Genomic DNA, 12,232 nt, shown 5'->3' with positions numbered 1-12,232 from the left:
GTGGGACCTCCTGTTGCATCGCAGGGTAGTGTGAGGAGCACAGCACAGTGCATAGGAAAACAGTGACCCAGGGCATTAAAAAGTGTTTGAATAAGTGGCTGAACTGAGTCTTGCACACAAAAATGCTGCATTTGGTGACAGGCAAACTGCAAGGGAACACATGCCAGCTCCGCCATCAGTAATAACACTAAGATCATAAGGAGCATCATGGACTGAGGGTGTTCCCCGAAATTCATGTGCTGGAAGTTCAATCCCCAAACTGATCATCTCTGGAGGTGGGGCCCCCAGCGTGGCATTAGTGGCTTCGTAAGAAGAGGAAGAGAGCTCACACACTCCTCACTCTTAGCTGGTGGTGGCCACTGCCATGCTACGATGCAGGAAGAAGGCCCTCACAAGATACCAGAACCTTGATATTGAACTTCTCAACCTCCAGAATGGTAAGGAATAAATTTGATTTCCTTATAAAGTTCCCAGTCTCGGGAATTCTGTTATATCAACACAAACAGACCCAGACAAGCGAGCCATCAGGGTAGCAGCCTAGTGATAACAGAGGTCTTAAAATAATCACAAGCTAAACTGAGACTCTGAAGAGGGGAAGGCCTCCCACCGTGCACAGCCAACGCTTATGTAATCAAGACTCCACTGCTCAGTACTGGGTGCCATGTTTCTGGGAGACAAATGGCATTTCTCTCCTTGTCAGTGTCTTCAACACTGATTTCTATCATCAAAGCAGCTGTCTTCCGTGCCCACCAATATCATCCTAAGAGAACGTCTTTCGAAACCTAGGTAATGGGGCAAGAATTGGGTGTAGCAGTTAAGACATTGCTTGAGACACCTGAATCCCACATGGGACTGCCTGGGCTAAGTCCTGGCTCCGCCACTTCCAATCCAGCTTCCTGCTAATGCACACCCAGGGAGGCAGGAGATGATGGCTCCAATACCTAACAGTTGTTAGCTCTGGGTACCAAAATTATACATTATTTTTCCTTTCAATGTACCTATATTCTGGAAATTTGAAGGGTGAAGAAATTTCTATTTCTCAATACTTAGAGTTAAAATCCATCGTTAACCAATGAGTTCATCTTTTCCAGATGAGACTCCAGCATTCACTTTTTTCCCCAACCCCTTCCTCACTCACAGAATCAGACCGTCAAGGGCAGGGCCCTGCAACTGGCTGGGGAGACCTCCCTGCTGGGGGTGAAGTAGGCAGAAGGCGGGGAGGTGAACCTCAGGTGTCACTGGGTTCTCACACTTCTCAGTCAACACTGGGTCACCTGCTACACCTGCCTTCAGGTCCTCACCTGCCCTTGGGAATATAGTGACATCGGCAAGCCTCCTCACCTCACTGTCGCTCAACTGCCAGTCTATACTGCAGTCTGGGCAGGAATCTGAACCAAGCTCAACAAGGTGCCTCCTTCAGTTCACGTTCTTGGGTTTGGATCTGAGTCAGTGAGAGGTGCATATCAAGAGAGGAGCTGTCCAGCCTGTGAGGGCTGCCGTCTTGGCTGTCTGAGTGTCTAGAAGGCCTGAACCCAAGGCTCCAGCACAAACCTACAGTTCAGAGGGAGAAATGTCAGACCGGAAATTAAAACTTAGCTGCACATACTTGCTTCTGGCTGAGGACCCGGAATTTCTGAGTGTATCATCAAACACCCTGAATTTGTTTCTTCTATCAAATGAGGGCACCACCACCTGTTCGAGGTGGCTGTGAAAATTCAACAGAGGAAGGTGACAACATCCTGATGAATTGTGTCCCCCGACTTTCGGCAGAGGAAACTCTCTTACATATCAGTTGAAGAAAGACAAATGTAAGAAATTCCTCATATTATTATTTCTCAAGATGACCATGGGAAGCAAAGAGATCACACAATTTCTTTGCGTGAGAGTCAACAGTAGATGGCCAATAACCTCTTGAACAGCTTAAATCTCACTCAACACAGAGGCCCAGCCTGGCACATGTTCAGACTCTGTATTACAACCTGGGTCAGATCCTATTATAGAAAGTGGCTCTTTACAACTAAATGATTTCCCACCTGCAGCCCCTGCTTGGCTTTTGCAAGAAATTTATCTGATACCATAAAATTCCAGTCCGGAAGGAAGGAAGGAAACAAGGAAGGAAGGAAAACAAGGGTGGGAGAAAAAAACTGATTTAGAGTAAGTTCATAAATCCCCTAGAGCTTATTAAAAGGCGATATGACTGTCTCCCTTTAAAAGACCACAATCTATATTTTGAAAGTCAGAAGTTCTGTGGGATAAAAATGGATACGAGGGAACTGTGAGGAAAGAAACAGATGAGAAGTTACTGGAACAAAAAAAAGGGGGGGGGGGATGTCCCTGTTTTAATTCAACCATGTTCAATTCAAGGATTAACTGAGAAACCACAAAGTGTGTCATCGCTGGGCGCAGTGGGAGGCAAGGCACAAACCCAAGCAACTTTGACACACGGCGGCCAAGGAGGTCTGTGGTGTGGGAGGTGTCGCCTAGAGTTCACCGACAGAGAGCGAAGAGGGTTTTCAGTTGAGGCACAGTGGTGACACACTTTTGGGCAGAGCACACGGCCTAAACGCACGCTGGGTGGGTGACAACGCAAGCTTCCGGCAGAGAACCGGCAGCGGCCCCGCGTCCCAGGAGCTCGGGATACGTGCAAAGAGGAAATGCAAAATAAAGCTGGAAAGTTTGGTGTGGGTGAAAGTAAGAAAAGGTGGGAGCCCGTGTGAGCTGTGGTGGGTCTTTGAGCAAGGAGTCATGGTCCGTTTTGTCCCCAGGCACCTGGTCAGGCAGCAATGGACTGGATAGGAAGAGATGCAGTGGGCAGGAAGGCTGATGGGAAGGCACCTGCCTTCATCCTGGGGTGGGGCGGTCACTGATAGCTCTTTGTTAGCAAGGGCTATGTCTTCTCCCAGAACTGGAATCAGCTTAAAACAAGGTAGATTGGACAGCAGAGGCCCTGAAGACCAGAGGGGGGGACCCAAGGGGAGGAACAGAACCATTTGGATAGATGGGGGGAGGGGGCAGTACAAGGTCAAAAAGTTAGTAAGAAATTCTCAGAGGAAGCCACGGACCTAGGAGTTGCCTGGGACAAATGGCGCATCCCGCAGCAACGCAGCAAGATCTGAGCATGCAGGAAACCATGGCCAGGTGGACCCCAGCAGCTCCCCAGCCTGGGGCAAATTCAAAATCAGACTGGGACTGGCTAGAAAAAGGGACTCCCACCCCTGTCACCTCCAATACTGTCTTGGTCATGGGGTCTGCAGATGGCCGAGCAGGCCGGCATGTCAACCTGTGTCCCATCATATGAACTGGCAGTGGCACTGTGTCGATTGCTGGCAGCTGATGGGTCACCTCCTTCTTTGAGGCCTTGGGGAAGGGATTTCCTGCAGGCAAAGATATTTCTGCAGGCGGCTAGGGGCTTTAAAACGCTTTCACATACATCATCCCACTGGCCATCGCACCAGCTCGGAGAACGTAAGCTGATTTAAGTTCTTAGGATAAGACACAGCTCACGCTCACAAAGAACAAACAGCCCCCTGCCTTCTGTGCCTCTTTCTGTCTTTCCATCCCATCCTTTCCTACCTGATCTCGTGTGCCTGGAACCCAAACTGACCATGAGCCCTAAGGCAGGCACTCATCCTCCCTGTAGAGTCCCGAGAAAATGTGGCCCTCAAGACCTTCTCTAGACCGAGTAGTTACCTGCTGGTGGGACCTGAGGAACCAGGAAGTGGCCAGGACACTGGGCTTTTGTTGGGACCCCTTGCACCACCAAGGCACGGAAGACAGACTCAAGTGAGTTGGAGGTGGATTTGAGCAAAGGAACAGAGGTAAGACAGAGGTCCAGAGGAGCCCCTGTGCTCTAGCCAGCTCTCAGCGCCCTGTCCAGGCCCCAGTCACACTCCTGGCGGATCAGTTATCTTCCCGGGGCAGCCAGGCAACTTCTGCTGAAAGGAACACACCACTGGTGAGCTCCAGGACAAGGCATTCTAGCACCCTCTACACAGCTGACGGGGCATCAGGTCCGCCCAACAAACCACCCCTGCCCACCGAAGAACAGACAGTCTGGGATTTCCACAACAAGTCTGCACGTCACCACCTGTGCACTTCCGCTACAATCCATGCCTCGTGCCTAGAATACCTTTCCTCTACATCTCCATTTGCCGAAACCCTACCCAACCTTTCTGGCCCAGGTGCCACCCCCTCTAGAACTGCCCACAATCCCCCAACTTAAAGTAACCCTCCTTTAACCTGCAGAGCCCTATCACAAAGTGTATCATAGTGCAGCGGCCTCATCCCCATTCTCCATCAACACAGCATTGTAAAATCCTGGAAGGCAATAGCACCACACAGAAAATGTTACAACTAGGAGTGCTCGATCCTTGACTGTCTCTGAAGGCTGATCTTCTCCCCTTTCCCATCTTATCCCACTGACACACGCCTTGGTATTCATTCACCACTATGGCAACCAGCCAACCTAATGCCATGAGGGATCCATTCTGATGTAACTGGCCCCTAGACCCCTACCTTTGTGCCTGTCATTGGTAAGGCTGAGAGCAGGCGGGCACATCCACTAGTCACTCACTTTCCATGAATGAGCATGTGATACGGGCCACACCGAGGGCAGGTCTGGGACATCAAATCAGTGCTTTGCCTCAGGCCCTACTCAGCTTGACCGCAGCGTGAAACTTCATCATCCCAGAATTCCTACCCCTTACCCCTGCACAAGTGGTCATGGTCCTTCCCCTGAAGAACTTATTTCTGTAGGAGTTAACAGCCACATGGTAGCAAAGGCTCCTTCCTTTCTCAGCACGCACGTTCTGAATGAGCAGTGATTTAAGCTAAGCTCCATAAGACAGCAGGGCAAAGAGCTCGCTCCGAGCTTGGTGGTCACAGATGACTGCAGGGGGACTGTGTCTTTCCAGGTCACCTTGAAGAACCACTAAAGGCTGCGGTCAGGAAAGAAGTACGAGAACCATCTGGATGAGGTCAGGGTGTGCGAAGAAGGTGGAAGCCACGATGCAAGGAGGCCCAGTTTAAGAAGCAGCCAATTTAAGAAGAGAGCAGAGGTCAAGGCCAGCTCACCGAGGGCTTCAGTAGAGGGAGCGGAGAGCCACTGAAGCTTTCTGAATAAGAGAACTTTGTGGACAAAATGCGGTTTTTGTTTTGTTTTGTTTTGGGAACTGGCTTAATTGGCCAGGAAAAACGGGCTTGAAGAAGATCTGATACCCTGAAAAACAATAGGGTATTTGTTGCAGTAAAACAGCCTAAAGGACACAGCACAAACTGGACAAAGTGAAATGAAAGGGCAATCACAATCCGTCCAAGGTTTACGTGCTTTGGGAATGAGGGATCTCCTACCACCGGCACCATTTTTTGCCTGATGAGACAGAGAGAGTTTCAGACTCTCAACAGAGCCATGTTCTCTGCCACGAGGTACCCAAAGCCTCCACCGAGTTTTACTGGTGCAAAAACAGGCAGCGAGCATGCCGCTCACTCTGGTCGGTTTCACTGGGGACTAGGCAAAGTCCTCTTCTAATCTTCAGCCAACGTGTTGATTCAATGCGAAACTCACTACATTAATTTTTAACATAATAAGAGAAGAAATCATCCATTTTAGAAGCACATATGCGAGTTGCCTCGCACAGGAGAGAACACGAATCCCATTAGTTAAAAATAGCAGTTGTGCTCACTTCCCCCCACATGCTAATTTTAATAAACTTACTCTGAAATTAGCCTGCCACTAGGAAGATAGCTGCTCATCAAAAAATGCTCCCAGTAAGCACTCGTCAAGTGCTCCCCTGGAACTCTCCACAATGCAGAGTTCCACATAAGACTTCTCACCAGACTCGGTTGCCCCCAGAACTCCGATCACACCCAGTACTCCCTCTCTCCAGCCACCCATCAAGGATCACCTTGGACTCACGCTACTCCCTCCTTTCAGTCCAGCTAGCTATGAAATCCTCTAAGGGTCTTCCTTCAAAATGTTGTCCATAGCCATGCCTTTTTCTATATTCTCACTTCATTCCTTCCAACATCCAAGAATTCATCTACTCGACATTGATCGCACACCGAAAACAGCCAAGGCACAGAGCTAGGTGCTAAGGCTACACACAACTAACACATGCGCCTGCTCTCAAAGAGTTCAAGCTCTTCTGAGCCCAGTGGGGAGGGAGATGAGCCGAAGTTAGGCAGAAAATCATGAAGTGAGTGGTATAAGTCAGGTGCAACGGGAGTGATTGGGAACTGATGGTGGCAGAAAACACTAGAACACTGGTAGCTCATGCTAACTTGCCTTTCCCTGCTTCTTGGCACAGCCAGCAAGTTTGTTTTCATATTGCCACTGCCTGGCACTGTGCCACACAGACAATAGAGGCGACACGACCACAGAGTTCCATGGAGACAAATCTCTCCCAAGTATTTTCACCAACTTCTGCTCCAGCTCAAAAAAAGCACCCCGGGGCACTTCAACAAGTTCATGGAAAATGACATGGAAAAGTAAATTTACTTTGAGACACAAAAAAATTGAAATCTATGCAGTTTTTCTTATCCCATGCATTTTCATGAGCTTTTCCAAGACCCCTCCTCTGCGTGGATTTAAATTTTTTGTGTACCAAAATAAACTTGCCGTATACTTGCATTTTCCGTGGAGGTTTTGAAGTCCCACCGGATTATCAGTCACATCGAAGCACACCCTGCTATCTGGTTTTTGAAATCCTTCATCTCTGGTCCCCCCTGGCTATCCAACCTCGATTTCTGTTCTGCATCACTAACAGCTTCTGCCGCTATCTGGAGCAGCTACGCAAAAGCCAACCAGCAGCCCCGTGTTGACTTCTGCTTCCGGTCATGACCTGCCCTGCCCTCTTCATCATGGTTTCAATTACATCTCCCTAACGACACGATGTTGCACACCTCCTCGCAGCCTTACTTGCCATCCCTAGCTCTTCTTCAATGCAGTGTGCATTTGACTTTTGCCTACTTAAAAAAAAAAATGAAGTTGTTCCCGTATTGAGTTATGAGCACTCTTTATATATTCTAGCTTCAAGATTTGTGTTCTGCATGTATTTTTCTCTCCACCTGGGCCTTATCTTTTCATTTTCTTAATGGTCTTTCAAAGAGAAGGTTTTAACTTCAATAAACTCCAATTCACTCATTTTCTTTTTCTATTTTACTATTTGTGTTTTCCATGTCTTTAATCCTTTTTACTTTTTTTTTTTTTTTGACAGGCAGAGTGGACAGTGAGAGAGAGAGACAGAGAGAAAGGTCTTCCTTTGCTGTTGGTTCACCCTCCAATGGCTGCCGCGGTAGGCGCCCTACGGCCGGCACACCGCACTGATCCGAAGGCAGGAGCCAGGTGCTTATCCTGGTCTCCCATGGGGTGCAGAGCCCAAGCACTTGGGCCATCCTCCACTGCACTCCCTGGCCACAGCCGAGAGCTGGCCTGGAAGAGGGGCAACTGGGACAGGATTGGTGCCCCGACCGGGACTAGAACCTGGTGTGCCGGCGCCGCAAGGCGGAGGATTAGCCTAGTGAGCCGCGGCGCCGGCAAATCCTTCTTACTTTTTAATACAACACTCCCAATTTTAAGTTGGGCATGTGCAGCTAAAGATATATCCCCAGGGCCAGTGCTGTGGCACAGCGGGTAAAGCTGCTGCCTGCAGTGCCAGCATCCCATATAGGCACCAGTTCGAGTCCAGGCTGCCCCACTTCCAATGCAGCTCTCTGCTGTGGCCTGGGAAAGCAGTAGAGGATAGCCCAAGTCCTTGGGCCCTTGCACCCACATGGAAGACTTGGAAGAAGTTCCTGGTTCCTGGCTTCAGATTGGTGCAGTTCTGGCCGTTTCAGTCAATTGAGTGAACCAGCAGATGGAAGACCTCTCTCTCTCTCTCTGTAATTCTGCCTTTCAAATAAATAAATAAAAATCTTAAAAAAAAAAAAATAAAAGTTTACATCCCCTTGGCTCCCTTGCAGCTAGGTATGGTCGCATGGCCAAGCTCTGACCAATGAGGTATCAATAGATGGTACATGCAGTTCTCCAGGCATCCCTATTAAAGAAAAACCTCTTGCCCTATGCTTCCCCAATCTTTCTTACCTCTTCCCGAGTTGGGGCACACGTAAACATGCTGATGAAGACCCCACCCACCAGCATGGTGAAGCAACAAGACGAAAGTCATTTGAGCTCTTCAATGACGTGCAGGGCAGGACTGCCAGCCCAGCCCAGACCACCACGCTGTCACATGGAAGAGGCACCAATGTCTGTCTGAGTTAACCAACCGTATTCTGAGGGTAAGAGTCTTAATTACAGTAGCTTATACTTCATCCTAACGAATGCAACCTTCTTTCTTGGAAAGTAAAAATAGTCCCACATTCCTTGAACCCAGTCTAGTGTTGTGTGATGTGTCTATGCAGACAGTTGCACAGTTCTGGAATAATCTGGGGAAGCAGCACTAAATGGGCAGATGCCCAGGGTTCACTGTCCTTGCCCTGCCTCACGGCCATTGCAAACACTGCATACAACATGCTCAAAGCAAATAGACCGGCTGCTCTCTAATTAACCAACCAAAACTCAAACAGTGAAACCGAAGGAGGCTTCGTGCGTCATAGGGCAGTGGGCTGAGTGATGACCAAGACTTTCCCCTCGCAAATAAAAAATGATTGATCGTCTGCCAGGCTGCATTTTGTGATTTCTCCAACACTGAAAGCTCACCTCGGGTGCTGACAAGAAATCTGCCCCTCCCCAGACAGTTAATTTCCAGAACAGAGCACCAGCCATGCCTCTTTCATACGCATGGCAGTGTTGACTTCAGGGCCTGGGACAAGTCTGTAATTCTGCTTGTTATACAAAAAATATAAAATAAAACTGATCTCTGTAAGATCATTTTAAATGAAAACGGTTTCCTAGAGGCAAGCAGAGGATGCGAACTGATTGAAAGGGAGCATGGAGCTCCGGGCACAAAGGGCAATGAAGGGAGAATCCAGGTAGGAGGCAGAAACCAAGACTTCTACAGAAACAGTGCAAAGTCGCTTTGGCCCAGGTCAGGTGCACGGTGACATCTCACAGGGTTCCTTCCGCCGGGTCCCCAAAACACTTCCTAACACCAGCAGCCACTGCCCACTGTCTTCCTTGAATCCACCTGGCTGGGCACCAGACTCAGTCCATACTCACAGAACTTGAGCAGGCAGCAGGACCAGCTAGCAGCTTGGGAGAAAGGCAGAATTGGCACCCCAGACACCTCAAGTCATAGGTTCATGGGTTTCCTGGGGCCGTTGCAACAAATTACCACAAACTGGGTGACTGGAAACCGGACAGATCCCCCACAGCTGGGAGGGCAGACGTCCACAATGCAGGGGACAGCAGGGCTGGCTTCCCCTGCAGGCTCTGTTGGAGGATCTGTTCCTTGCCTCTTGCAGCTGTCCATGGCCGCCGGCCACTCTCGGCCATCATTGGCTGGGAGCTGCCTGACTCCAACCTCGGTTTCTCTTTTCTCTGAGTCTCAAATCTTGCTCGCTCGCTTTTATAAGGACACCAGTCATTAGATTCAGCGCCCAAGCTAGATCCAGGATGATCTCTTTGCAAGATGCCTAACTTTATTATATCTGCCAAGACCCTATTTCCAAATAAGGCCACACTCACAACTACAGGGTGCTTGGACTTGGTCAGATCTCCCTGGGGATGAGGTACACAATTCAACCCACAACAGTAGATTTGGGGTGAGACTCTGGCACTCAAATGACTCTGGTGGAGATGATCTACCCTGAGTAACACTGGTCCAGTTGCTGAAGATCCAAAGATGGGTAAGAACTAGTCCCCTCTCTGCCGTCTGGTGGAAGACACAGACGGACAAACCAGTGACTAATACACAGGGCGATGCCTGGTCCCCAGTAGGTTTCTGGGTTCAAACTCTGCCTCTTCCATTTACAGCTCTGAGGTTCTGAGCCAGTTCCTTAGCCTGTCTGAGCCACGCTTTCCTCATGTAGAATAAGAAATACTTGCAACCTGATGCCCCTATGAGATAGCAGCCACGTAAAATGCTTACCATCGAGGGCGCACTCAAAAAATGCCCGCTGTTATCGTGAAAGCAGAAAGCACATTGTGTTGTCACATCCGCCCTGGCCCCTGGCTGTGTGCCCGCTATATCCCAGGTCTTTAATGGATTCTGGTAGAAGACAAAGAGGCACTGCTCTGGAGAAACCAAGCTGGGATAGGCAGGGCAGCTCCTGAAAGACCCATTTCAGGATCCACTGACTTACTCAACAAGCATGTGTTAAAACACACAGCCCAGTAGGTGACCAATCACTACAACACAACATGCTCAGTGCAAGGTGGAGGTGAGTGTGCCATCAAGAGCCACACTCAGGGACATCCCATGCACCTGAGCTCTTGGGGACATTTCATCTTTTCGTGTCCTCTTACTGTTTATTGTGTGACCTTCCTCCCAGACTATACCAGGAAGCCTAGGAGTTCTTGGAAGGCAGAAGGCACTGTCTTGTCTTGATGACCCCTGACTCCTAGTAGGCACTGATCCATATGTTGGAGTCATGAAGCATTCTGCTGCAATTTCAGAGTCTACCACACCCAGTCTCCTTGACTATTAAGTAGGAAATTTGAAAATTATTAACTTTTTTTTGAAAAATAGAGACCAAAAGACAGAGAGAGCTAGCTCTCATCTGCTGGCTCTCTCCCCAAATGCCTGCAACAGCCAGAGCTGGGCCAGGTGGAAATCAGGAGGCCTCCCACACAGGTGGCAGGTGCCAAAGCACTTGAGCCATCACCACTGCCTCCCGGGGTGCTCAGACACTCCCACAGGAGCTGCGTCTCACTGGTGCTCCCAACGTCTGCCTGTGCCTAGGACACCTGATGGGCCCCAGACAAGCTCCCCAGGGGTCCGTCCCTTGACAGAAACCGGACAGTCGGAGGAGAAGGAGGCAGTTTGCAACACCATATGGCATAAGACTGCATGGTTAGAGCAATACTGAACAAGCTAAGCTAGAGTAGGCGCTGTAACACCCTTCAGAAAATGACTCCAGGAGAAAGAGCACAGGGTTCTTTTAAACACCCAACAAGGAAGAAAAGAGGTAAACTCCGCGGGGCATTGCGTGCACGGGAATGAAGACAGGAGCTCCCAGCTGGTGTTGGGGTGAGCGGGGACAGAAGAATTTCCCTGGGGTGGTCAGGATGGCAGGGTCACACGGGGAACGGCTCACCTGGGCGAGGACCACATCAGCATCCCCTCCCAGGCCTAACAACTCTTAGGGCGGACTGAGGCGGGTAAAGCACCCCAGGGGTGCGTTTAAGATAATATCGTTTGGGGCCCTGGTGTTCCCTGCGAAGCCCTCCTGCACCTGTGTCCCGTTCCTTTGATAAACGAACCTTCCACACAACATCCCAGGCGCAAAGTAGACCCGTGTTGATGGAACCGAATTAGTGAAGAAAATGAACGGCCGCAAAGGGCCCCCAAATGCCGCACACGGACCGCAGCTGCAGGTAACCCCACCTGGCCCAGGTGTTAGCCAGGGCCCGGATTTTCCTCCCCGACACCGCCTTTCCGTTTCAGGACCAGGCGTCCAATCGCTTGGCTCCAAAGCAGCTGTGACTGGGCAGGCAGGTGGGACTTGGCGCCTTCTCCTCCCGGATCCCAGGGCGCCGCGTCCGCTCCAGGGCCACACTCTGCCCGGGAGGAGGCCCCTCCCCAAAGGCCACCCCAGATGGCGCGGGCCCCAGAGCGCGGGCGGGAGAGCGCACCCGGCGGGGCGCGGGGGGCTGCGCGCCCCCGGAGGCTCGGCCTCGCTGGGCGCGCGGGCCCGGGGCCGCCGGCCGCTCGGCCCGGCCCATCCCGCGCGGCCGGCGCCTCGGCCTCACCTCGCTCACCAGCCCCTGCCAGTCGCTCTCGGTGCGGTCGCCGTTCATGGCCTCTTCGTGCGGGCGCCGCCGGGCCGCACGGACGCCCTCCGCCACCGCCTCCCCGCGCCGCCGCCGTCGCCGCACCCGGGCCCGCGCGGCCCCGAGAGGGCCCGGCGCCTCCGAGCCGCCGCGCCGCCGCCTCCCGCAGCCGCCCGCGCTGTTGGCTCCACGTCAGCCTCCGCGGGAGGAAGGGGAGGAGGAGCCGCGGCCGGCCGGGGCCGCAGCTGGGCCCCCGAGCGCCCGCCCCGCGTCGCCGCTGCCGCTGGACTCCGGCCCAGCGCCCCACCTCGAGGGAAGGAGGTGGCAGGGGTCTCCCGCCCCCATGGTCACCGCCCTCCGGAG

General features: G+C 51.5%; 1 protein-coding gene across 1 annotated transcript in view; it reads right to left on the bottom strand.

Annotated features, from left to right (window-relative positions):
- The window catches only part of CCDC149 (coiled-coil domain containing 149), an 89,861-nt gene extending 77,900 nt beyond the window's left edge, over nt 1–11,961 (bottom strand). Inside the window, exon 1 of the mRNA XM_062212945.1 lies at nt 11,849–11,961. Within this exon, the coding sequence (XP_062068929.1) occupies nt 11,849–11,896 (48 nt within the window). The 5' untranslated portion in view covers nt 11,897–11,961. The remainder of the gene's footprint in view (nt 1–11,848) is intronic.
- Nucleotides 11,962–12,232: the final 271 nt, after the last annotated feature.

This window comes from Lepus europaeus, chromosome 16 (genome assembly GCF_033115175.1).
Source record: "Lepus europaeus isolate LE1 chromosome 16, mLepTim1.pri, whole genome shotgun sequence".
Classification (NCBI taxonomy): Eukaryota; Metazoa; Chordata; class Mammalia; order Lagomorpha; family Leporidae; genus Lepus; species Lepus europaeus.
This window is presented reverse-complemented; position numbering and strand designations above follow the sequence as displayed.